Source organism: Stegostoma tigrinum, chromosome 19 (assembly GCF_030684315.1).
Source record: "Stegostoma tigrinum isolate sSteTig4 chromosome 19, sSteTig4.hap1, whole genome shotgun sequence".
Lineage (NCBI taxonomy): Eukaryota > Metazoa > Chordata > Chondrichthyes > Orectolobiformes > Stegostomatidae > Stegostoma > Stegostoma tigrinum.
The window spans coordinates 5,256,508-5,282,682 of record NC_081372.1 but is presented as its reverse complement, the minus strand read 5'-3'; the positions used below and the strand labels follow the sequence as shown (position 1 = coordinate 5,282,682).

General features: G+C 44.8%; 1 protein-coding gene across 1 annotated transcript in view; it reads right to left on the bottom strand.

The window, feature by feature from the left end:
* The window catches only part of col9a3 (collagen, type IX, alpha 3), a 187,264-nt gene that overhangs the window by 94,735 nt on the left and 66,354 nt on the right, over positions 1 to 26,175 (bottom strand). The window contains exons 8-15 of the mRNA XM_059652715.1: positions 18,921 to 18,974; positions 17,694 to 17,747; positions 16,068 to 16,112; positions 11,109 to 11,165; positions 9,097 to 9,150; positions 8,943 to 8,996; positions 5,135 to 5,188; positions 4,299 to 4,352 (exon numbers count right to left, since the gene is read on the bottom strand). Coding sequence (XP_059508698.1) covers positions 4,299 to 4,352; positions 5,135 to 5,188; positions 8,943 to 8,996; positions 9,097 to 9,150; positions 11,109 to 11,165; positions 16,068 to 16,112; positions 17,694 to 17,747; positions 18,921 to 18,974 — 426 coding nt within the window. The remainder of the gene's footprint in view (positions 1 to 4,298; positions 4,353 to 5,134; positions 5,189 to 8,942; positions 8,997 to 9,096; positions 9,151 to 11,108; positions 11,166 to 16,067; positions 16,113 to 17,693; positions 17,748 to 18,920; positions 18,975 to 26,175) is intronic.

The window sequence follows — 26,175 nt, the reverse complement described above, 5'->3', positions numbered from 1 at the left end:
ATGTTTTTGATGATTTTACATATCACAAACCCTAACCACACCTATTTTAGGGGTAACATTACCCCTTTCATTAAAAATATTGAAGAAAAGTACACAGCAGGTTTTAGCTCTCAAGAAAAACCATATCAGACCCAAAATTTTAACTCTGTTTATCTCTCCGTAGATGCTGCCAGACTTGCTGAGTTTCTCTTGCAATTTCTGTTTATTTCAGAAATGCTCAGCAATTGAAATACTTTAACACACAGTAAAGTTCTTGGGAGAGCAATATCGCATACTATGACAAGATTAATCATTCATGAATAATATAGTTGTACATCTAAAATTGAAACCAAAAATGCTCTAATTAAACAGCTGATGTTTTTTCAGAGGAAAGGACAAGTTAATATTGAGAATAAATCTCTTTAACTCACTCATTGGATGTGGGTGCTGCTGGATGGAAGCATTCATTGACAATATGTAATTGCCCCCAGAGATAATGGGAACTGCAGATGCTGGAGAATCCAAGATAATAAAATGTGAGGCTGGATGAACACAGGAAGCCAAGCAGCATCTCAGGAGCACAAAAGCTGACTTTCGGGCCTAGACCCTTCATCAGAGAGGGGGGTGGGGAGAGGGTTCTGGAATAAATAGAGAGAGAGGGGGAGGCGGACCGAAGATGGATAGAGGAGAAGCTAGGTGGAGAGGAGAGTATAGGTCGGGTGGTAGGGAGGGGATAGATCAGTCCAGGGAAGACGGACAGGTCAAGGAGGTGGGATGAGGTTGGTAGGTGGGAAATGGAGGCGCGGCTTGAGGTGGGAGGAGGGGATGGTTGAGAGGATGAACAGGTTAGGGAGGCAGAGACAGGCTGGGCTGGTTTTGGGATGCAGTGGGGGGAGGGGACAAGCTGGGCCGGTTTTGGGTTGCTGTTTTCTGTCCTCATCCTGTCTTAAATGTTGGTTAGGGTTACGGTTAGGGCTATGATTATATTTGCATATATGCTTTTTATCATTTTTCAACTCAGAAGGAAGAAACCAGAAGTTTAAGAAAGAACAAATTGTAGCAACTGAAACTTCCGTAACCTTGGAAATTTTGGAAGATTATTACCAGTAAAATCCGATATCAACACTGGCACTTCTTAAGATGCAGGAGTTAAGCCTAATTCACTTGTCAGTCTTTAGTCCCATTAGTTTTCCCAGTAATTTTTCTCTCGTTATCTCAATTGCTGTAAATTTCTCCTTCGTTTTTGCAACCTGATTTTCTATTATCTTTAGGCTGTTGTTCTAAGACAATTCCATTACATTTACAACACTGGTAAATTGCCCAGGTATGTCCTGTACATAAAAAGCAGGACAAACCCAACCCGGCCAATTACTGCCCCATCAGTCTCCTCTTGATCATCAGTAAAGTGATGGAAGGTGTCAGTAACAGAGCTATCAAGCAGCTCCTGCTCAGCAATAGCCTGTTCAGTGACGCCCAGTTTGGGTTCCACCAGGGCCACTCAGCTCCTGACCTCATTACAGCCTCGGTTCAACACATAGACAAAAGTGCTGAATTCCAGAGGGTGGGATGAGAGGGACAGCCCTTGACATCAGGGCTGTATTTGACTGAGCAAGGCATCATTGTCTCATCAGCTTTCCTTCGAGTTGAGGATGCTGTATACTTAGTTTTCTGCCCTGGGTCTTCATTCAACTGAGCAGCCTGATTGTAACCCACAATGTTCCTTTGGTCACAAGGAGAAGGATGTCCCATGAGGTCCAAAGTGTAGAATTTGCTGCCTGTTCCTTCCTTCAATACCTCTCCTCTGCCTCATCATCAAAGCTGATAGGATCATTCAGCTTGATGGATTAGTTGCTGTTATGGTAACTCAGTGATTAATGTTAGTGCTCCTGCATGTTAATGAAAATTTCAAAGTGTCTTTGCATCTTTTCCTTCACCATCTTCTTACCCTGAAACACTGGCCATTTGAGTGTTAAGAAAACAGGATCTGCTGAGGAATTTTGTCTACCTACATCCAGTCTCAAGCCTAAATCTGTGACGTTGTATCAAGGAGCCCTAGAAAAATTGGAAGCAACGGGTATCAGAAGCAAGCTCTACGCTGAATGGAGTCATATCTGACACATAAGAAAATAGTTGAGGTTGTTGTAGGTCTGTCATCTCAGCTCCAGGACATCTCTGCAGGAGCTCCTCAGGGTAGTGTCCTGGGCCCAGCCATATTCAGCTGCTTCATCTGTGATCTTTCCTCCATTATAAGGTCTGAAGTGTTGAAGTTTGCTTATGAGTGCACAATGTTGAGCACTGTTTGCAACTCCTCCGACACTGAAGCAGTTCATGTTCAAACGCAATAAGTCCTTTGGAATCTTGTGTTCGATTCTGGTCGCCACACTACCAGAAGGACGTGGTGGCTTTGGAGAGGGTACAGAAAGGATTTACCAGGATGTTGCTTGGTATGGTGGGCATTAGCTATGAGGAGAGGTTGGAGAAACTTGGGTTGTTCTCACGGGAATGACACAGGTTGAGGGGGGTCCTGATAGAGGTCTACAAGATTTATGAAGGGCATGGACAGTGTGGACAGTCAGAAGCTTTTTCCCAGGGTGGAGGAGTCAGGTACCAGGGGCCATGGGTTGAAGGTGATGTAAAAAGCAAGTTTTTTACACAGAAAGTGGTGGGTGCCTGGAACTCGCTGCCGGGGGATGCGGTGGAAGCAGGTACGATAGTGAGTTTTAAAGGGCGTCTCGACAAATATTTGAATAGGACAGGAATAGAGGGGTGCGGTCCCCAGGAAGGGTAGGGGGTTTTAGTTGTGAAGGGCAGCATGTCGTTGCAGGCTTGGAAGGCCAGACGGCCTGTTCCAGTGCTGTAATTTTCTTTGTTCTTTGTTCCTGGATAATACCCAGGGTTGGGATGACAAGTGGAACGTAACAATCACACTGCAGAAATGTCAGAAAATGACCATCTTTAGCAAGAAAGAATCTAGCATCTCCCCTTGATGTTCAATGGCATCACCTTTACTCAATCCTCTGCTGTCAATATCCTACAGCTACAATTGACTCGAAACTGAGTTGGACTAACAGATAAATACAATGGCTATGAGAACAGGTCAGAGACTGGGAGATCTATGGTGAGTAAATTGGTCTGACTAACCAAAGCCTGTCCACAAGACCTAAGTCAGGAGTGTGATGGAATACTTGTCTGGATGAGTCTATCTCCAACAACATGTAAGATGCTTGGCACAATTGAGGAGAAAGATGGTCACTTGATTGGTACCACCTACATGGTACACCGTAGAAATCCGCCAAGGTTTTTAAGCTTCCAAATCTTCCAAACTCACAACCATCACCACCTAGAAGGACAAAGGTGGCAGATACATGGGAACATTATCATCTTCAAGTTGCACTCTGAGCCACTCACCACCTTGACTTGGAAATATATCAATGTTCCTTCAGTGCCATTGGTTCAAAATCTTGGAATTCCCTCCCTAAGGTCATTGGGGTCTACCTACAGCACACAGAAACTGCAGAGGTTGAAGGCAGCTGACCCCCACCTTCCCAAGAGCAGCTAGGGATAGGCAATAAATACTGGCCCAGCCATTAATGCCCATATGCCATAAAAGGAAGGCAAAATGTTTATTTAAATTTTCTGCCACTTTTCCATCATGATATTCCCAGTTGAAAGAGTCTGTTCTACCATTCAATGAGAGCTTGGCTGATCTGACAATCCTCAACTCCACTTTCCTGCCTTTAGCCAATAACTCTTGATTCCCTTAATGATTCTCCCACAAGGCAAAACTAGCTTTTCACATCTACCCTGTGTAGTCCCCTAAGAATCTTGTATGTTCCAATATGGTCGCCTCTCATTCCTACAAACTCCAAAAAGTACAGGTTCTACCTACTCAACCTCTCCTTGTAAGATAATCCCTTCATGCCTGGGACCAGCCTTGTGTATCTTCTCTGGGCTGGCTCCTATATCTTTCTCTAAATAATGGGACCAATATTCTTCACAGTGTAGCGCATGTGTTGTAACTCGTGCCTTGTAGGTTTTTAGCAAGATTCCTTATTTTTATACTCCATTCCCTTGAAATAAATGCCAATGTTCCATTTGACTTTCCTGTTACTTGCTGAACTTAGATGTTGGTTTTTGTGATTTATACACGAGGCTTTCCGAATTGCTGTGTGATACAGCATCTGCAGTGGATCCCTCCCTGTTCTGCTGCACTCCAGTATCTTCAAATTGACTGAAATGTTCTTAAGCTAAAGGAAAGTCAGAAAATCCAGATCATTGTTGGGTAAGAATTGCATTTATAAGAGTGATCTAATACTCACCACTTTCCCCGGAGGGCCAGGTGGACCGACTGGTCCGTGGAATCCTATGGGACCCTGCATAAAGACAGGAAAATCAGCAATAAGAAAGGAAAGAGCCATTTTTGAACAAGATGGAGTCTAACAGCCAAGGGAGAGCTGCAACCATGGAGCTAGCTGATGCTGTGTGACCACCAGACCAGGAAAGCCTCCACAATCTGGAGGATCTTACTCTAGCTCCTGTTTACCACAACGTGCTTACAATCCAAGCTGTATCGCACCATCGCCCCAAAATTAGCAGCAGTGCCCTTGGCCACCATTGGGCCAAGTATTTCCAATCCCAACATAAACCTCTTTCTCTCCCTCTCATCCTTTCAGACATGCTCCTTAAAACCACCATCTTGGATCATGTGCCTATCCAGCTTTAGTCTCGTGACCACTTTACTTGGTCAATGTTTCTGGGCAGCACCTTGGGACATTTTATTACAAAGTTGGGGGAATGTGGTCCCCGAGAGGGGTCACAGTCCAAATTTTGGGGCCGTGAACTCCGAAGCAGCTACGGTAGCTGTGAAGCTCTGGCCGAATTATTATCGCTGTACTCTGTCTCTAAAAGTGCCTTGGTTTCACAGCCCCCTTCACTCCCGCACCTCGCAGCTCTCACAGGAGGGTCACAATAATTTTCAAGCCCCACAATGGGCTCTCGTGGCGGTAAAAAGTTTGGGTAGCACCAATGTACTAATTTAAGGTGCAGTATCAATGCAAGTGGGTGCATGAACGGTGGCATTGCTGATCAATTTGACAATTTTCTGAACAGTGAGGCGTCAGGCTAGGGAAATGTTCACATCCAGTCGTTCACTTACTCTGTCACCGGGAGGACCAGGTTTACCGAGAGGGCCTCTCAATCCTCGAGGACCCTGTGGAGGGAACAGAACAGAGTCTGATATAAGACATCCTTCCTCCCAATGCAGTAATATTCAGGCATTTTAGTAACATCACAACGCTGCTTCACAGACTCAACATTTTTAACAATAAAAACAATTTGCATGATTATGTGGTTTCTCTCTGTAAGACTTTTATTTTTCTCAAATCTTTTCCTGTTTTTAATCTTTCCAAATGGTGACAGTCACTCAGGGGTAGGGTCCTATCTCTGAATTAAAACCTGGAGGGGTTGAATTCCAACGATTGGAGACCAGCTCCTGATTCTGAGCCAAATCCAGCCAGCGTCCAGCTGCCCAGACAGAGTGACCACTGTCTCGGTGAAGGGGCGGGGGGGGGGTGTTTTTCTGACTGAACACAGAACACAGAGGATTTTCGAGGGCTGAATGGCCTACTGCCGCTCCTATTTGTTACGATTCCTCAGATAACGTGAAAAATCCCGCAGTCACTATTTCAAAACAAAGTGCTTGTCCCTGATATGCTGATTAATATTTATTTCTCAATCAACATCACCGAAACAGGTTAGCGATTATTGTCACATTGCTGGCTATGTGCAAACTGGTTGCGAATATAAAAAACTGACTACACTAGAACTTAACTGGCTGTAAACCTCGTTAGAGTGTCCTGAGTACACTTAGGCAAAGGTGCTACAGAAGTGCAGGTCCTTTCTTCCTTTGAATGAGGAGAAACTGAAGGTTTTTTTTCTCAAATTGCTTTTCATGAGTCGGAACATAATAGGAAGACACCAAAATGGCTGGAACAAAGGGATTGAACAGATGAGGACAGTCTCAAAGAAAAGACCAGCCCAGGAAATGATTCAACTAGCCTCAAATGTAATCAGCGTTGTACGTTTTTCCTACAGCCAATTATATCCTTATGCTTCCAATAATCCACACAACAGTGACAAAGATTGTGAACATATTTTTGTTATTTGGGAATTCAATTTTAAAGTAGAAGTAGATGGTTTTAATTATGCATAGATACTTTTTTAAAAAAGAGATCAGAAAGTCATTTTTGAACAGTGAGTTCAAACAGCATTTCCAGGAAAGCATTGTGGCTAAACAAAGTGCTCCGGTTTCCTCCCACAGTCCAAAGATGAGCAGGTTAGGTGGATCGGCCATGCTAAATTGCCCGTAGTGTTCAGGGGTGTGTGGGTTATAGGGAGATGGGTCTGGGTGGGATAGTCCAAGGGGTGGTGTGGACTTGTTGGGCCAAAGGGCCTGTTTCCACACTGTAGGGAATCTAATCTAATCTAATCTAAACCTGGGGAGTTAATTGATGAAATGCTTACAAAGTTGAACTTTTATGCAGAAATAGAAAGACAGACCAAGGGTCAACAGTTTCAGAAGGGCTGGAACAAAAGCAGAAATTGCTAGAAAAATTCAGCTGGCCTGGCAGCATCTGTGGAGAGAAAGCAAAGATTTTGTCTCAAATCTGTTGACTCAGCAGAACTGACAGCAGATAGGAAAAAGTGAAACTTATGCTGAAGACAGGCATGGGGAAGAGAGGTGAGCAGATAGGTGGAGATGGAGCCCAGAGAGATAGAGAGGGAGAGAGAGAGAGACAGACAGATATGAAAGGGATAGGTAGATTGGGGAATTGCAATCTCTGTTTTTGTTTCAGATCTCCAGCATCTGCAATTCTTTGTTTTATTTCAGCAGAAGGGCTGTTTAGTATATTGCATTCATCAGGCCTTCAGACTAGTAAAGCACACGATAAAATTAGATTAGATTCCCTACAGTGTGGAAACAGGCCCTTCGGCCCAACAAGTCCACACCGCCCCTTGAAGCATCCCACCCAGACCCATCTCCATCCCCATCCCCATATAACCCACACACCCCTGAACACTATGGGCAATTTAGCATGGCTGATCCACCTAGCCTGCACATCTTTGGACTGTGGGAGGAAACCGGAGCACCCGGAGGAAACCCACGCAAACACGGGGAGAATGTGCAAACTCCACACAGACAGTCGCCCGAGGCTGGAATTGGACCCGGGTCCCTGGTGCTGTGAGGCTGCAGTGCTAACCACTGAGCCACCGTGCCGTCCCTAAGACTCGAAACACTATTGCAGTGGGCTCTTGCTAGAAACTATGGGCCTTCCCAACCTAATCCCACAATTTCAGATTCCCACAAAACGTAGTGCCACAGGTGAGGATTGAACTCACGACCTTCAGATTATGAGACTGACGCGCTGCCTACTGCGCTTAACGAGGCTCTTTTTTAAATAGACAAGAATTTTCTTGGGGGTTGGATAAGAAAAGTCAGTGAAGTAGCTGGTGGTTGTGTGTCTCAGAGAGAGAATGTATAATGTATATAAAAAGTTGTCAAAAGGAAATGCTTGTAATTAGTCAATTAAGTACAAAATTTGGAGTTAAGGTTAAAATGATACATTACTGGAATTGAACGAGTTTAAAGGTTGTTGCTGGGAAAAAATGTTCAAATTTTTCTTTTGGCAGTTTATCTTAAGATCTTTCTAACTTGTCTTTTTTCTTAAGACACAAAAACAGAAATTGCTGGTAAAGCTCAGCAGGTCTGGCAGCATCTGTGAAGAGAAATCAGAATTAATGTTTCGGGTTGAGTGACCCTTCCTGAGGGTCTAAATTTCCAGCTATTTCTATTTTTGTTTCTGAATAAAAGTATCTGCAGTTCTTTCAGTTTTATTTTGTCTTTTTTAAAATATATGTCTATAACATTTTTCCACAATAAACTTGTGCTGTTTTTAGTTTAAAGAACATTGGCAGCCTCATGTGAATATGTTTAGTGAATGACCACCATATTAACCAACTTACAAAAATAAAGTCAAGTCAAGATCAAGACAGGCTTCACCCCTGGCCTGACTTGTCCAGGAATCATAAAACAACCCTCCAGATTGTTGATGGGATTTTTTTTTCCATGCTTCCAAGGTAGAATGAACAGAGAAGACAATTCTTCATGTCCAAGATGTCGCTGTTAGATTTCTCAATATTGGCAATAATCTCAATGTCAGCTGCTCACTGAATCTATATTCGCTCCAGATCTGGAATCGTACGTATTTTAAAATTTTATCCTGCCACGACCGCACCCCACCAAACTCTGAAACCTATTTCATTCCTGCAACCCTCTGGAATATCGATACTCCTCTAATTCCGACCTCGCACCAAATCCTAATTTTCTTGCAACCACTGCTGACATCCCCACCTCTCGCTGTTCATGTCCTATGCTTTGAAATGTGTTCCCTCCAACCCAAGCAACTCTGAAATTCTGCCTCCTCCTTACTTTCCTGCTTTAAAAAAATTTACTTCTTTAATTGCTCTGGATGAATTCAGATTATTGTCAATAGGCAGTGGCTCACAGATGACATCAGTGAAAATATCCCCCACTCCCCTGTGCACACTCATGGAACAACTACAGTAAAGAGCTGGCCGTGAGGCTGGTTTCTCCAGGTTTCTGAGGGGCCAGACTGCAAGGGAGCATGGCGTTGGGTGGGGGGTAGGGGATTGTGGGAGTGGCCCCCTGAAAAGATGAAAGGAAGGCAATGGTGATGACATCATGGCCTCCACCCTCCAACCATTGGGCTTCAGGGCTTATAGGACAAGGCCAGGAACTCTCAAACTCAACCTGAACCAATAAAACAAAGCAGCTGCTGGACAGTGGAGAGGAGATTTTTCTGAGCCGTGGGGTTTGCCTGGGTCATGAACAATACAACAAGCACCTCTCACTTGTGTATCCTCCGCTCGCCTCCAGCTCCTACCTGTAATCCAATTGGTCCAGGTAAACCTGGCACGCCGGGAGGTCCGGGATCCCCCTGAAATTTCAAATATCCGGTCGTTAGAACATGCAACACCACAAGGATCAAGCACCGTACACAATAAATAGCCATGCTGGTCAAAATGCCAGTGATTTACCTTGGCACCCCTCTTGCCGGGTTCTCCACGCTCTCCCTTGTGCCCTGTGTGCCCCTGGAGAAAGAAAGATACCAACAATAATCAGGGTTAGGGCTCTATCAGCAACCGACACACTTGTGCCTGTTGGCTTATGGTTATTACTCCCAAGCACACAGATGCCCAGCCCCTCACCACCCATTGAAACAGAAAGCAGGGACTACAGCTATTGCGTGTGGTAGAAAATTCCACATTCTAAACTCTCTCTGAGGTTACTCTTAAATTCCCAACAGCAGGTCTTGGTGACTATCTCTGGTTCTTGGTTTTGAGCTCCTCCCTTGTCATCCCTTTCCTTCCTGGGTCTGTCATAAGGACACTCACTTTTACTGGAATACATTCTTCCTCAGCACCTCAAAGCTACATCTTGTGTCTCAGCTTCCTAGTCACCTCCCAAGTACAGAGTTTCCAAACTCTCTTACTCTGCCCAGGCTTGCTCAAGTCTTTATTGTAAGCCTTTCCCTTAAATAAGTTTCTTTGTGTAACTTATACTAACCCTGTTGCATAATACTGATCTGTGCCTGGCTGATGGTGGAGCTGACCATATTAACAATGTCAAAGGAAAAGAAGAAAGTGCTGGAAAATGACATTCATTTGGAAGATGAGCCATGATCCATGGGAATAACTTGAGGGAGCTGAATTACCTCCTCCCACTCCTATTTCCTGCGCTCCTATGATAAAAAACATAAGGAACAAGAGCATGGGGACACATCCATTGAACTTGCTCCACTATTCAGTGAGATTGTAGTGACTGTCAAACTCAAGATAACAAAGTGTGAAGCTGGATGAACACAGCAGGCCAAGCAGCATCTCAGGAGCACAAAAACTGACGTTTCGGGCCTAGACCCTTCATCAGAGATCTCTGATGAAGGGTCTAGGCCCAAAACGTCAGCTTTTATGCTCCTGAGATGCTGCTTGGCCTGCTGTGTTCATCCAGCTTCACACTTTATTATCTTGGATTCTCCAGCATCTGCAGTTCCCATTATCACTGTCAAACTCAAGTCTACTTTCTCCTCCGAGCTCCGTACCCCTTCACTGTCTTAGTGTCCGGCAACCTATCAATCTCTGCCTTAAATATAATCAATAATTGTGTATGAAAATGCTACTGAGGTGGAGAAAACCAAAACATCACAACCATCTACTTCCCATCTCAGTCCCCTGCGAGACGTTCTGACATTATAACCTGATGTTAGAATCTCTAGCCAGGACAAACAGACTCACAATATTTATCCTGTCGACAACTTTAAGGCTTCTACATACTTGCATGAGACCACTCCAGACAGAATAGTCCTATTCTCCTCCATGCTCTGGCATGTGTCATTTTTACATTCTATTCCAGGATGAAGCTGTTTCTGGCATTTGTTCCCCATCGTTAATAGCCCTTGTACAGACCGTCTCTCTCTAGTGTCACTTCAGAGGGCAGTTAGGAGTCCACACATTGATACGAGTCTGCAGTCACATGTAGGTCAGACTAGGTAAGGATAACAGATTTTCTCTCCCAAAGAATATTAATGATCCAAATGGATTTTTTACAAGTCAGTGACAGTTGTCATGGATACAGTTTATAAAATTAATGTTACAGTCTAGATTTATCAATAGACCTCAAATTCTACCAGCCACTGTGATTAAAAATCCATGACATTATCGCTAACCCATCTGTGTTACACTGGTTCTCTTTTTAAGTTCATCCTCCAGCTATTTCCTTCAGGATTTTCACTGGGGAAGGAGGATCGGGAGGAATCTTCAGTAATGGCTGGAATCCTAGGTTTTCAGAGAATCATTGCCATCACCTTCAACGTGATGAATTAAGAGCAGAGCCACCCCTCTTCTCCCTAAGTTGTTGGAAAGTCTGTTTCCCATAAGGTTTCTCCCCCTGTCCTTAAACAATGTTCCAGCAAATTTTGCAAGGTAATTACCAGGCAATGCAGTCAATATAATCTAATATCAATCCAGACTGATTATTGACTGCATGATCATACCTTGAAACCAGGCATTCCTGGAGGACCAGCAGGACCGGAAGGGCAGACAGCTGGGCACTAGAGAATAATAAGCAAAAGGAGGATGTTATCGATCAATATCAGCTCTCATCAATATCAATTATCAATCAGTATCAATGATTATCCAATATCAGCCATCAAGCAGGCTCAATCCATATCAGCTTTCACCAATATCAGGAATCAATCAGTATCAGAGATCGATCAGTATTAATCATCAATATAGATCAGCAATTCAGTGATATTAGTCATCTATAAATACCATTGATCAATTAATCAAGATCAATTACCAATATCAATTATCAAGTCATATCCTTTGCCAATGAATATCAGTATATATTCTTATTACCTAATGAAAGGGTGGCTCACAGTGTTGACAGACGGACGAACGGACGGACGGACGGACGGACGAACGAACGAACGAACGAACGAACGAACGAGCGAGCGAACGAACGAACGAACGAACGAACGAACGAACGAACGAACGAACGAACGAACGAACGAACGAACGAACAAACAAACAAACGAACGAGTCCAGCCTCAGGGGACTGTCTGTGTGGAGTTTGCATGCTCTCCCTGTGTCTGCGTGGGTTTCCTCCCACATTCCAAAGATGTACAGGTTAGGTGAATTGGCCATGCTAAAATCTGCTCTGTAATGTGCAGGGTTAGATGAGTTAGCTATGGGTAAAAGCCACATGCAGGATTACCAGGTTTGGATGTTCTTTGGAGGGTTGGTGCAGACTTGATGGGCCAAATGGCCTCTTACTGCACCACTGGCATTCTATGTTTCTAAATGCTGATTATGCCAGCTTTCAAAATGAGGGATGCATGTTTTGCCTTTGGAGTCAGCGAGGAAAATCCTCCCATCACACTCTGGCTTTAGGTGTCTGACAGGAAATGATTTGGATAATCTCAATATACTTGCATCTAAATGTGGAATAAAGATCTTTTAGCTTCATTGACAGCTTCCTGAACACTACTTATGGAATGCATGTGTTACCTAATCCTTCCTCTTTCGCTCAGCTTGTTCCAATTCTCTGCTGGAAGAGTTATTGCCATTGTCCTCGCTGATTTACAATGTTCTCTCTAACTCATTCTGTTCTCTCTGAACCATCTCCTCTGATTCCATTGGGACAAACTTGATTACTTTACAATGAGTTTCTAAATCCAAGATATTGACGTAGATTAGAGTGAACATTGGTCCGATAAACAAAGTTCAGGTGCCAAACCCAATCCTTCACCTCACGTGGCCATGCCCGTCTTGTGGTTCAATCCTCCCTTTTGCCCAGTTTCTTATACATTCCTGAGGTTTATCCCATATTCCTACACAGCTTTAAAATTAATCAATAACTTTTTGTGTAGAACTTTAGCCTTTTGGAAGTTGCTGGACAAGTTGATGATTGGAAAGTGCTGGGGTGCAGAGGGTAAGGGACAGCATTGACTAAATGGATTGCACTTTCAAAGAGCTAGTGACAGACCAATGGAGTGAATGGCCTCTGTCTATTTGGATTACCCAAAGCCTAGATACCACTTTCCCAATTGCAATGAAAGTTGATTACAGCATGCATGCTGACTGGGCTATCACACAGACAGTTAGGTTTTCCCAAATAATCAATCTTGTTATTTTATAACAAACTATCTTGATACTTCAAGCCACTGACTATTCATCAGAAACATTAACTCTGTTTCTCTCTTTACAGATGATGCCAGACCTGCTGAGTTTCTGTTCTTCCCAGCATTTTCTGTCTTTTGCTTTTACAGATTGCTAGTACCTACAGGGTTTTATTTTTATATAAACCCTCCACAATTTTAGAATATGGACACCCATTAGTCTAATTCACCAATATTTTCTCAGTCTATTAATGCCCTCCTAATGCTTCCTAATCTCTCACAAGTATCCTCCCATTTTATTCAGTGGCTGGCATGGTGCAGTGGTAGGGGCCCCACCTCTGATGCTAGGAGCCCTGGCTTCAAGTCCCACTGGCTCCATTTCTGTGTAATAACATTCTGAATGGGTTGGTTAGGACACAACCACTGTGAAGGTGGGAGGTGCAGGGTAGCTCAGTTGGCTGGACAGCTGATTTGCATTATGGAATGAAGACCACACTTTCCTTGAAATGGGCAACAAAAGTGGAATAGCTGGTCAAGAAGGCATATGCCAATGCTTGCCTTTATTGGTGAGGGCATAAATTATAAAACCTGGCAAGTCATCTTGCAGCTGGGTAGAACATTAGTTAGGTCACATTTAGAATATTGTTATAGATCCCCTCACCACATTTACACAAGGATGTGGAGACTTTGGAGAGGATATGGAATTGCGTAGCCAGGATGTTGCCTGATTTGGGGGTCCTGTTAGCCAAGAGGAGAGATTGGGCAAACGTGGTTTGTTTTCACTTGTACATCAAAGGATGAAAGCTGACCTGATGGTTTACAAAATTATGAGAGACATGTATAGGATGGATAGTTGGGAGTCTCGTTCCCAGGGTAGACATCTCAATTACTCAGGGTCATAGGTGAAAGAGGGTAAGTTTAAAGGAGATGTGAGATGTAAGGTTTTTACACAAAAGGTGGTAAGTGCCTGGAATGCACTGCCAAATGAGGTGGTGGAGGTGGATACAATAGCAATTTTTAAGAGTCATCTCGACAGACACACGAATAGGCAGGGCACAGAGGGATACGGACTCCATAGAGGCTGAAGGTTTTCGTTTAGAAAGATATCATGAGTCGGCACAGGATTTCTGGGCCAAAGGGACTGTTCCTATGCTGTACTGTTTTCTCTGCATTCTGATTGTAACAGGCATTTCCTGGCCTGTAGCCAACGAAGAATCTTTCTCTCCAATAGCAATGTTTCATGTTGGGTTCCATGTGAGTCTGATAGATGTGTGTCTCTGACTATACTTTCTCACTGTATACAATCTCCTGAACCTAGTCTTGGTGGGTAGTACATTTACAGCCTGAAGATAGTGGGTTCAAAGTTCACTCCAGAGACTCCAGCTTCTAAACTTAGATAACAGTCAGCGAGCAGGATTGGGCAGGAGAGGCTCTGTGGGTGGGGCCATGTCCCAGTGCAGGATTGGACAGGAGAGGCGCTGTGGGAGGGGTCATATCCAAACAGCAGGATTGGGCAGGAGAGGCTCTGTGGGTGGGGCCATGTCCTTGTGCAGGATTGGGCAGGAGAGGCTCTGTGGGAGGGGTCATATCCAAAGGGAAGGATTGGGTTGGAGAGGGTCCGTTGGAGGTGCAATGACCTGGGCAGACCTTAAAGCAGGTGAACATGGTGACAGTGAGGCAGCAGGGGATTTCAATCTTTATCCTTTCGTCAATGCCAGTAAAACACACTAGCACTGGCTCATCAACTTGTGTAGATGCTTTATGACACAGCTTGGGGCAGGTGGGGCCTGATCCCAGACCTTCTAGGCCAGGGATACAATCACTGCATCACCAACATTCTGCTGGACAATTGCCTTGTGTAGATGTCGCTGTGTGCAAATATTGGAAATATTGGATTGGAAATTGACTCGCTGAAAGAAGACAGAGGGTGGTAGTTGTATCAGAGATAATGGGAACTGCAGATGCTGGAGAATTCCAAGATAATAAAATGTGAGGCTGGATGAACACAGCAGGCCAAGCAGCATCTCAGGAGCTCCTGAGATGCTGCTTGGCCTGCTGTGTTCATCCAGCCTCACATTTTATTATCAGAGGGTGGTAGTTGATGGGAAATGTTCATCCTGGGGGCAAGTTATTAGTGGTGTACTGCAAGGGTCGGTGTTGGGTCCACTGCTGTTTGTCATTTTTATAAATGACCTGGATGAGGGCGTAGAAGGATGGGTTAGCAAATTTGCAGACGACACTAAGGTCGGTGGAGTTGTGGATAGTGATGAAGGATGCTGTAGGTTGCAGAGAGACATAGATAAGCTGCAGAGCTGGGCTGAGAGGTGGCAAATGGAGTTTAATGCAGACAAGTGTGAGGTGATGCACTTTGGTAGGAATAACCGGAAGGCAAAGTACAGGGCTAATGGTAAGATTCTTAGTAGTGTAGATGAGCAGAGAGATCTCGGTGTCCATGTGCACAGATCCTTGAAAGTTGCCACCCAGGTTGACAGGGCTGTTAAGAAGGCATACTGTGTTTTAGCTTTTATTAATAGAGGGATCGAGTTCCGGAACCAAGAGGTTATGGTGAAGCTGTACAAAACTCTGGTGCGGCCGCACTTGGAGTATTGTGTACAGTTCTGGTCACCGCATTATAAGAAGGATGTGGAAGCTTTGGAAAGGGTGCAGAGGAGATTTACTAGGATGTTGCCTGGTATGAAGGGAAGGTCTTACGAGGAAAGGCTGAGGGACTCGAGGCTGTTTTCATTAGAGAGAAGGAGGTTCAGAGTTGACTTAATTGAAACATATAAAATAATCAGAGGGTTAGATAGGGTGGATAGGGAGAGCCTTTTTCATAGGATGGTGACGGCAAGCACGAGGGGGCATAGCTTTAAATTGAGGGGTGAAAGGTATAGGACAGATGTCAGAGGTAGTTTCTTTACTCAGAGTAGTAAGGGAATGGAACGCTTTGCCTTCAACGGTAGTAGATTCGCCAACTTTAGGTATATTTAAGTCGTCATTGGATAAGCATATGGACGTACATGGAATAGTGTAGGTTAGATGGGCTTGAGATCGGTATGGCAGGTCGGCACAACATCGAGGGCCGAAGGGCTGTAATGTTCTATGTTCTATGTTAATAAGTGACTGCTCTTTGGAAGCATTTTATTAGCTGTGAATCGGTATAAGAAGCCCTGAGAATAAAAAAGTTGCTATACAAACACAGTGTCTTCCTTTCTTCAATTCTGAAAACTTCAACATGAACAGTTTTCTGTGTTAAACCTTACGTTACGTGAATAGGGGTGTATGTAGTTATCATGGAGCCATTGTACGCAAAAAAAGTGCTGGAAAACTTACAGAAAAGTCACCACTTCCTTCGCCTGTGTAAAGCCCAGGCTCACCCTGTAAATTGAAATTATAAATACTTTTAGCAGTAAATTGTGGCTTAATTGCTCAATACAGTATTAATTGCTGATTTTAACAGGGAGTGACATTGCTTGTTCCCAGTGTTTTGCAAATGTGCTCTTGGCAAATTCCAATGCCTTTCACAACCATTCATATTTTCTTTCTTGTTGGCTTCTGTTGACCAATCTTCTGACAAAGTCCAATCTGCCCCCTCCTGCCCTGGCTTCCACTTTTGCCCCCCACCCTTCCCCCTGAAGCCAAAGTCTCACCATGGGGCCTGACCCTCTGCCAGTATCTCCGCCTCATGCTGCATGTGTGAGTAAATGTCACGTGGCTATCACACGCTGGGATGGTGCCAGTGTTTAAATTCCTCCCTCACCTCACGCAGTAAGTGATGTTATTGGGATAACATCCCATTGATCTCTGTACCTCTATAAATTAAAGTCTTTTATCTACCCACACATAGGTATGCAGGCACTGCCCTGAAGCTTCCTGCCTAGCTAGGAATTTAACTCCTTATCTTCCCACACATCGGTATGCAGACACTGTCTTAAGCTTCCTGTCTGAATAAAATTAGAATTAAACTGTTTCAAATAAATGGGGTTAAGTAAGGAACATTTGTAAAGGTGTGAGACTTCTAAAGCATGTCACTTCTGTCGCTGACAAAGGGGCCAGAGCACTGGCTTTGTTTGAGCCAGGCACACCGGCAACTTGAAATCACAATCTGTCCCGATAACAACTTGAAATCTCCTCCTGCCATTAGCAGCCACTTCACTAGCAATCGATACTATATCCTGGTCTTTTATGTTCTTGATGTAATAATTGTTTGGTGTCATGTCTTTGTCTGTTGTAGTAACTGTTTCATGTATCATGTCATTGTGAGATGTGAAACTATTTTCTGTATCATGTCTTCTGTAAAGTATGAAAAGTGGGGACTGTCCACTGCTCGGGGAGAATCACTTGCGAGACTCTGCACTCTGTGCCAGGTTAAGTACGGTGATCCTCCACAGCTTGTACTGGCTCTGTAATAAAGGGATTTGTGTTTTTCTAAACAGGTCAGTGTCTTGTTATTGCATCAAGTCCGTGAGGGTCTCCGAAAACGAACCTAACAATGGTATCAGATTCGATGCAATCATTACTTCCAACTGGGACTTGCACAAATACTTGAAAACTTTTTGCAAGGCTATTTGCAAAGGGCAAAGGGCTAATTGGATAGTTCTACCAAAGAACAGGTGTAGGTACAATAAGGTGAACAGCCTCCACGTAGGTCACTGTTTGGACTGCTTAACCGGTGGACACTTTCCAAGAAATAGCATTGAAGATTGATTCAGAGCAGGCTTCCTGAGCGTGTCAGCACTAGGGTTAGGCGAGACCTTTCAAACACAACATTATCTGGGAGGTAGCTGTCTCATACTAAGATTGTTCTCGTCCTTCAGTGGATGACTGCTCCCATTGCCTGTCAGGTTGACCTGACCTTCATTCCACTTAAACCTCTGTCAGTAAATCTACCCTGATGAAATGTGGTCACGCAAACTTTGTAACGTACTTTGATGCGAGATAAATTGGTGTCACACATACCAGGGGTCCAGGAGGTCCAGGTGGTCCTGGAAGTCCAGGTAGACCATCTTCACCCTGAAGAATACAGAGAAAATGAGTATGGCTAAAAAGGTGGAGGCTTTAGCATTGTGAGATGTATAGTGTTAGAACGGATTGTGTCCTGACCAATGGGCCCTGTGCTGTATATGTCGTAAACATGTACGAACAGCTCCTAGCCGCTGTTCTCAGACTTTTCAACCGATCTCTTTAATGTTACTGTTGATCTCTCTCTGCACCTTCTCAGCAGCTGTAACACTGTGTCCTGCACTCTGTTCTGTTACCCTGATGTACTTTATATGGTACAGTCTGCCTGTAAAATACATAAGACAACTCTTTTCACTGTACGCTGGTGTACGTTACAGTAATAAACCAAACTGAATAAATCCTACAATGACCCAGGGCTGGTGTAGGAGAGAGCTGAGGAGAGCCCCTCGAATTGTTCCCAGTGGAATAAACAGTTGCAGTATCAGTCCTGGAGGCTGGTGGATGTCACTATTGTAACTGCTGAAGTTTGGCTGGGTGATAATGGAGATGTCAATAGTTGGGGCTCAGCATTGCTCATTGGCTCAGTGCGTCACATACCCCAGCATCCCATCGTGTGGAGTCAGGGGGATTGTAGGGTCCACTCCAGAGAGTCGGCCCAGAATTTCCCTGATGTGCCAGCCCTGTGCTGACGACATGCCACTTCCTGGGTGAGATGTTAAACTAGGCCTCCCCTGCCCGCTTGGGTGGATGCTAAGGTTTCTGTATACCAGTTCAAAGATGGACACCCGAGTTCTCTCTCACAATCCTGGCTGGTACTTATCTCTCAGTCAGCCTCACTGAAAGAATTATCTGGTCACAATACACTGATTTTAGTGGGATCTTGCTGTGCCTAAACCTGATGCTGTCTTGACAAAGTTGACCGTGAATGTCGGCTGGAGTTGCTGCAGTGAGTCTTGTAAATGTATACGCTGCTGCGACCGAGCGTCGCTGTTTGAGGGAGAGGATGTTGAAGCTGGTGCCAATCAAGTGGATTGCTTTGACCTGGATGGTGTTGTGTTTCTTGGTTATTGTTGTTGGCAATGCCAATGGTGGCAATTAAAATGTAATTTCACTGAATTAAGTGAATTCAATTATATCGGAGACATTAAACAAGACACAGAATTTTCAGGTGAGGATGAGAATGTGTGAACTGTTACCAAATGTTCGATGACACTGATGACTTACCCGCTGCCCTTGAGGGCCCTGGGCACCTGGCAGACCAACATCTCCTTGAGGTCCCTGTGGAGATTACAGGCAAATATCTAAAGTCAGGCCGCACTTGGGTGCATGAATAAGAAACACAATATCATGGCTTTTCCACAGCATATCCAATTCATTTCACTCCATACTGCAGCTTCACTGATCCCATTCTAAATCCAATCAGAATAACAGGAAGCAGACCAAGTCAGGAATGAGTCTTGCATGTTGGCAAAACCATTCATTTCACTACCACCTGCTCTCCCAGTGTGAGGCACTGGGCTGACATACATTCTTTTGACTAGAGGCAAGGTCCAATTTTGATCTGGCAACCCCAACAGATTGCAAGGGGAGATGATGGCCGAGACTATTAACCCAGGAACAGGCAATGTTCTGGGTATGTGGGTTTGAATCCCGTCATGTTAGATGCTGGATAACAAAGTGTGAAGCTGGATGAACACAGCAGGCCAAGCAGCATCTCAGGAGCACAAAAGCTGGCGTTCCGGGCCTAGACCCTTCATCAGAGAGGGGCATGGGGAGAGGGTTCTGAAATAAACAGGGAGAGGGGGGGAGGGGGACCAAAGATGGAGAGAAAAGAAGATAGGTGGAGAGGAGAGTATAGGTGGGGAGGTAGGGAGGGGATAGGTCACTCAGGGGAGGACAGACAGGTCAAGGAGGTGGCATGAGCTTAGTAGGTAGGAAATGGAAGTGTGGCTTGAGGTGGGAGGAGGGGATGGGTGAGAGGAAGAGCAGGTGAGGGAGGAGGGGACAAGCTGAGCTGGTTCTGGGATGCAGTGGGGGGAGGGGCGAGCTGGGTTGGTTTTGGGAAGCAGTGGGGGAAGGGGAGATTTTCAAGATTGTGAAGTCCACATTGATACCATTGGGCTGCAGAGCTCCCAAGCGGAATATGAGTTGCTGTTCCTGCATACTTCGGGTGGCATCATTGTGGCACTGCAGGAGGCCCATGGTGGACATGTCGTCTAAGGAATGGGAGGGGGAGTTAAAATGTCCGTGACACCACCCACACCCTCCACCTCCTCCAGAACTTCCAATTCCCCGGTCCCCAACACCTCATTTTCACCATGGACGTCCAGTCCCTATACACCTATATTCCTCATGCAGATGGCCTCAAGGCCCTCCACTTCTTCCTGTCCCACAGGCCTGACCAGTTACCCTCCACCAACACCCTCATCCGCTAGCCGAACTCGTCCTCACCCTCAACAACTTCTCTTTCGATTCCTCCCACTTCCTACAGACAAAGGGGGTGGCCATGGGTACCCGCATGGGTCCAAGCTATGCCTGCCTCTTTGTAGGTTACGTGGAACAGCCCCTCTTCCGCACCTACACTGGCCCCAAACCCCACCTCTTTCTCCATTACATTGATGACTGTATCGGCACCGCCTCTTGCTCCCAAGAGGAGCTCGAACAATTCATCCACTTCACCAACACCTTCCACCCCAACTTCAAGTTCACCTGGGCCATCTCCAACACATCCCTCACCTTCCTGGACCTCTCTGTCTCCACCTCAGGTAACCAGTAAGAAACTGATGTCCATTTCAAGCCCACCAACTCCCACAGCTACCTAGAATACACCTCCTCCCACTCACCCTCCTGCAAAAATTCCATCCCCTATTCCCAATTCCTCCGCCTCCGCCGCATCTGCTCTCAGGATGAGGCATTCCACTCCCGCACATCCCAGATGTCCAAGTTCTTCAAGGACCGCAACTTTCCCCCACAGTGGTTGAGAACGCCCTTGACCGCGTCTCCCGCATTTCCCACAACACATCCCTCACACCCCGCCCCCGCAACAACCGCCCCCAGAGGATCCCCCTCATCCTCACATATCACTCCACCAACCTCCGGACACAACGCATCATCCTCCGACACTTCCGCCATCTACAATCCGACCCCACCACACAAGACATTTTTCCATCCCCACCCCTGTCTGCTTTCCGGAGAGACCACTCTCTCCGTGACTCCCTTGTTCGCTCCACACTGCCCTCCAACCCCACCACACCCCGCACCCGCAGGAAATGCTACACTTGCCCCCACACCTCCTCCCTCACCCCTATCCCAGGCCCCAAGATGACTTTCCATATTCAGCAGATGTTCACCTGCACATCTGCCAATGTGGTATACTGTATCCACTGTACCCGGTGTGGCTTCGTCTACATTGGGGAAACCAAGCGGAGGCTTGGGGACCGCTTTGCAGAACACCTCCGCTCGGTTCGCAATAAACAACTGCACTTCCCAGTCGTGAACCATTTCCACTCCCCTTCCCATTCCTTAGACAACATGTCCATCATGGGCCTCCTGCAGTGCCACAATGATGCCACCCGAAGGTTGCAGGAACAGCAACTCATATTCCGCTTGGGAACCCTGCAGCCCAATGGTATCAGTGTGGACTTCATAAGCGTCAAAATCTCCCCTCCCCCCACTGCATCCCAAATCCAGCCCAGTTCGTCCCCTCCCCCCACTGCATCCCAAAACCAGCCCAGCTTGTCCCCGCCTCCCTAACCTGCTCTTCCTCTTACCCATCCCCTCCTCCCACCTCAAGCCGCACTTCCCTTTCCTACCTACTGACCTCATCCTGCCTCCTTGACTTGTCTGTCCTCCCTGGACTGACCTATCCCCTCCCTACCTTCCCACCTATACTCTCCTCTCCACCTATCTTCTTTTCTCTCCATCTTCGGTCCCCCTCCCCCTCTCTCCCTATTTATTCCAGAACCCTCTCCCCATCCCCCTCTCTGATGAAGGGTCTAGGCCCGAAACGTCAGCTTTTGTGCTCCTGAGATGCTGCTTGGCCTGCTGTGTTCATCCAGCTCCACACCTTGTTATCTTGGATTCTCCAGCATCTGCAGTTCCCATTATCTCTGATCACAATGGTAGATGCTGGAATTTGAATTCAATAAAAATGTGGAATTAAGAATTCAAGGTGACCATTAATCCATAGTCACGAAAAACCCATCTGTTGTCTACTATCCTTTAGGGAAGGCAACTACAATCCTTACCTGGTCTGTCCTGCATGTGACTCCAGACCCACAACAATGTGGTTGACTCCTACCTGCCTTTTGGGCAATTAGGGATGGGCTATAAATGCTGCATAGCCAGCATTGCCTGTATCCATGAACTTTTTGAAAAAAAGGCTATTTGAGAGTCAGGGATAGTAAGAATTGGCCTGTTGTGTTCCACTAGCTCCACACTGTGTTACCATTTGAGAGTCAATTGTATTGCGGTTGGTCTAGAGCAACATATATACCAGGCCAATGAAAGATAACAGATTGCCTTGCCTCAAGGACATTACTGAATCATTGCATTTTTACAACAATTAATGATAGTTACATGGTCAGCATCATGAAGATAAGCTTTTGATTCAAAAATTAGTAATTTAATTCAAGATTCCAGTAGCTGCCACATGGTGATTTGAATCCATTTCTTTATTTCTTTAGCCTAGGGTTACTGAATTCATATGCAGTAACATTACCATTATATCACTGTCCACTCTACGCTAGCTAAGGGCTTCAAGGGATATGAGAAGAAGCTAGGTAAGACAGATATAATGGACTGAATGGCCTCCTTCTATACTGGAAAATTCTACATTTCTAAGTTCCAGTGAAATAGTTGAAGCAGCTGAATGACCTCCTCCTGAGCTACTGTTCCTACACAAGAAACTGATGTGTATATTGTGATGCTTGGGAGCCAGCTTGTACTAGGACCAACTGGAAGGTCGGCTGTACTAGATCTGGGGTTGTGGAGTAAGATAGCACTAATTAATGATCTCATCAGGAAGACAACCCTAGGTAGCAGAGACCAAAATATGACTGGATTTTATATTCAGCTTGAGAGAGAGGGGAGGTAGTCTAAGGCCATTTTTAAAAAAAAATTAAATAAAAGGGATTATGAGAGCATGAAAACAGATGTGGCTAAAGTGAAATTCAGTTAAAGAAAGCACCTCAAAGGCAGAAAATTAAGGGGATATTTCAGAACACATAGAATAGATACATTCCAAAGATTAAGAAAAGTTCCAAATATGGACCCATCGTTGTCGTTAATGAGGAAACGTTAAAGATTATATCGCACTAAAAGAAAACACAAAGAATTGTGAAAAGGTAGGTAGCAGGTCAGAAGATTGGAGAGAATATAAAGATGGCAAAGAAAGTCCTGAAAAATTACGTAAAAGGGAAAATTGGAGTATAAGAGAAAGCTAACCAGAAGAACAAAACAGATAATAAGAGTTTATATAATTTTTTTAAAAGAAGAGTAAACAAAGTGAGTACTGAACTTATCGAAAGTGAACCTGGAAAATAAGGAACTAGCAGTTGAATTGAACAGGTATTTTGGATCAGTCTTCACTATAATGGATACAAGTCACATTCTAGAATCAGTGATAAATTGGGAGATGGAAGAAAAGGAGGAACTCAGGAAAATCACAATCACTAGAGAAGTGTTGCTGAATAAACTGTTGAGCTGCAGACTGATAAGTGACCAGATCCTAATGGTCTTCATCCTGGAATCATAAACGAATTGATTAAGAAGATAATTGATACATTAGTTTTAATTTTCCAAAAATTCCTTAAAGAAGGAATGCCCAATTAGATTGGAAGACAGGAAATATATTCCATTTTTCAAAAATAGACGGAGATAGAAATGAGCAAACAACAAGTCAATTGGCTTAACATCTGACAATAGCAAAGCTGTTAGAGGCTATTATTAAAAAAGTTACAGCGACATATCTCGATAAATTCGAAGTAATCTGGCAGAGTCCACATGATCTTGTCCACATGGGAAATCATGTTTGACCACCTACTCGAAGTCTTTGAGGAAATAACATGTGTTATGGATAAAATGAACCGGTGGTCTTAGACTCTCAGCAGGCTTTTGATCAGGTGCAACATCAAAAGTTTATTGCACCAACAAAAGCTTGTCGTATGGGGGGAGTGTAATGATTGTAATGTGGTCAGCCAATTAGAACTCATAGAACAGAGTTCCCTGACTGGGGCTGTTAACCTAGTCTAATCAGGGCGCCCTCGCTAACAGATACAAACAGGAGTATCAGGGATACTGATAACTCTGAGAGCTGGCTTTGAGGGAGCTGGATCAGTGTCATAGGCTCTCCAGATGTACATAAAGGGTGACTTGGTGATGGGATACATTGCAGAGTTATTTCAAGGGGATGGTAACATATTGACATGGATAGAAAATAGTCTGACAAACAGGAAGCAGGAAGTGGTTGTAAATGGTGTGGAAGATGTAACACGTGGTGCGCCACAGGGGTCAGTGCTGTGGCCTTAACAGCTTACCACTTATAGCAACAATTTGGATGAAGGGTTTGAAAGTATGATGGCCAAATTTGAGAGATAGGTCAGAAAGTGAGTTGAGAAGAGGCCTTAAAGAGCCTCCAAATAGCCAGAGATGGGTTAAGTGAGGGGGCAAAGACGTAGCAAATGGAAAATAACATGGGAAAATGTGAAATTGTCCATTTGGATGGCACAGTGGCTCAGTGGTTAGCACTGCTGACTTATAGATCAGGGACGCGCGTTCGATTCCACCCTCGGGCGGCTGTCTGTGTGGAGTTTGTACATTCTCCCCGTGTCTGTGTGGATTTCCTCCGGGTGCTCCAGTTTCCTCCTACCGTCCAAAGATGTGCAGGTTATCTGAACTGGCCATGCTAAATTAACCATAGTGTCCAGCAGTGTGTAGGCTAGGTGGATTAGCCATGGGAGATGCAGCGTTACATGGATAGGGTCGGGAATTGGTCTGGGTAGGATGCTCTTCAGCAGGATTGGTGTACACTCAATGGGCTGAATGGCCCGCTTCCAAATGTAGGGATTCTATGTTTGTGCTGGAAGAATGATGTTGCCAGGTATGGAAGGTCTGAATTATAAAGAAAGGTTGGATAGGCCAGGAACTTTTTTCACTGGAACGTAGGAGGTTGAGAGGCGACCTTGCTGAAGTTTATAAAATAATGAAGGGTATTGCTGGAGTTAATGGTAATTGTTTTTTTTTCCCTAGGATGAGGGATATCAAGACCAGGAGGGCAGATTTTTAAGGTGAGAGGAGAGAGATTTAAAAAAGGCATGAGGCAAATTTTTTTACACGGAGGGTGGTTCGTACATGGAACGAGCTTCCTGAAGAAGTGGTGGATGCATAGTTACAATGTTTAAAGGATATTTGGATAAGTACGTGAATAGGAAAGGTTTGACAGGGCCAGGAGCAGGCATGTGGGACTAGTTTAGTTTGTGATTATGTTCAGCATGGACTGCTTGAACCGAAGGGTCTGTTTTTGTGCTAAATGACTCTATAACTCTATTAAAGGAAGATTATCTAAATGGTCAGAGATTACAGAGCTCTGAGATGCAGTGGGATCTGGGTGTCCTAGTGCACGAATGTTAGTATGCAGGTACAGCAAGTAATCAGGAAAGCTAGGAGAACATTATCATTTATCAAGAGGGGAACTGAATAGGAAGGCTATGCTTCAGTTATACAGGGCACTGGTGAGGCCACATCTGGAGTATTATGTGTAGAACAGGTCTCCTTATTTCAGGAAAGATGTAAATGCACTGGAGGCAGATCAATACTTGGAATGAAACGACTGTCTTAAGTTGGACAGGCTAAACTTGTATCCATAAGACCATAAGACATAGGAGTGGAAGTAAGGCCATTCGGCCCATCAAGTCCACTCCAACATTTAAATCATGGCTGATGGGCATTTCAACACCAATTCCCTGCACTCTCCCCGTAGCCCTTGATTCCTTTTGAGATCAAGAATTTGTCGATCTCTGCTTTGAAGGCATCCAACGTTCCGGCCTCCACTGCACTCTGCGGCAATGAATTCCACAAGCCCACCACTCTCTGGCTGAAGAAATGTTGTCTCATTTCAGTTTTAAGTTTACCCCCTCTAATTTTAAGGCTGTGCCCACAGGTCCTAGTCTCCCCTCCTAACGGAAACAACTTCCTAGCGTCCACCCCTTCTAAACCATACATTATCTTGTAAGTTTCTATTAGATCTTCCCTCAACCTTCTAAACTCTAATGAGTACAATCCCAGGATCCTTAGCCATTCATCATACGTTAAACCTACCATTCCAGGGATCATCCATGTGAATCTCTGCTGGACACGCTCCAGCGCTAGTATGTCCTTCCTGAGGTGTGGGGCCCAAAATTGGACACAGTATTCTAAATGGTGCCTAACTAGAGCCTTATAAAGCCTCAGAAGCACATCACTGCTTTTATATTTCAACCCT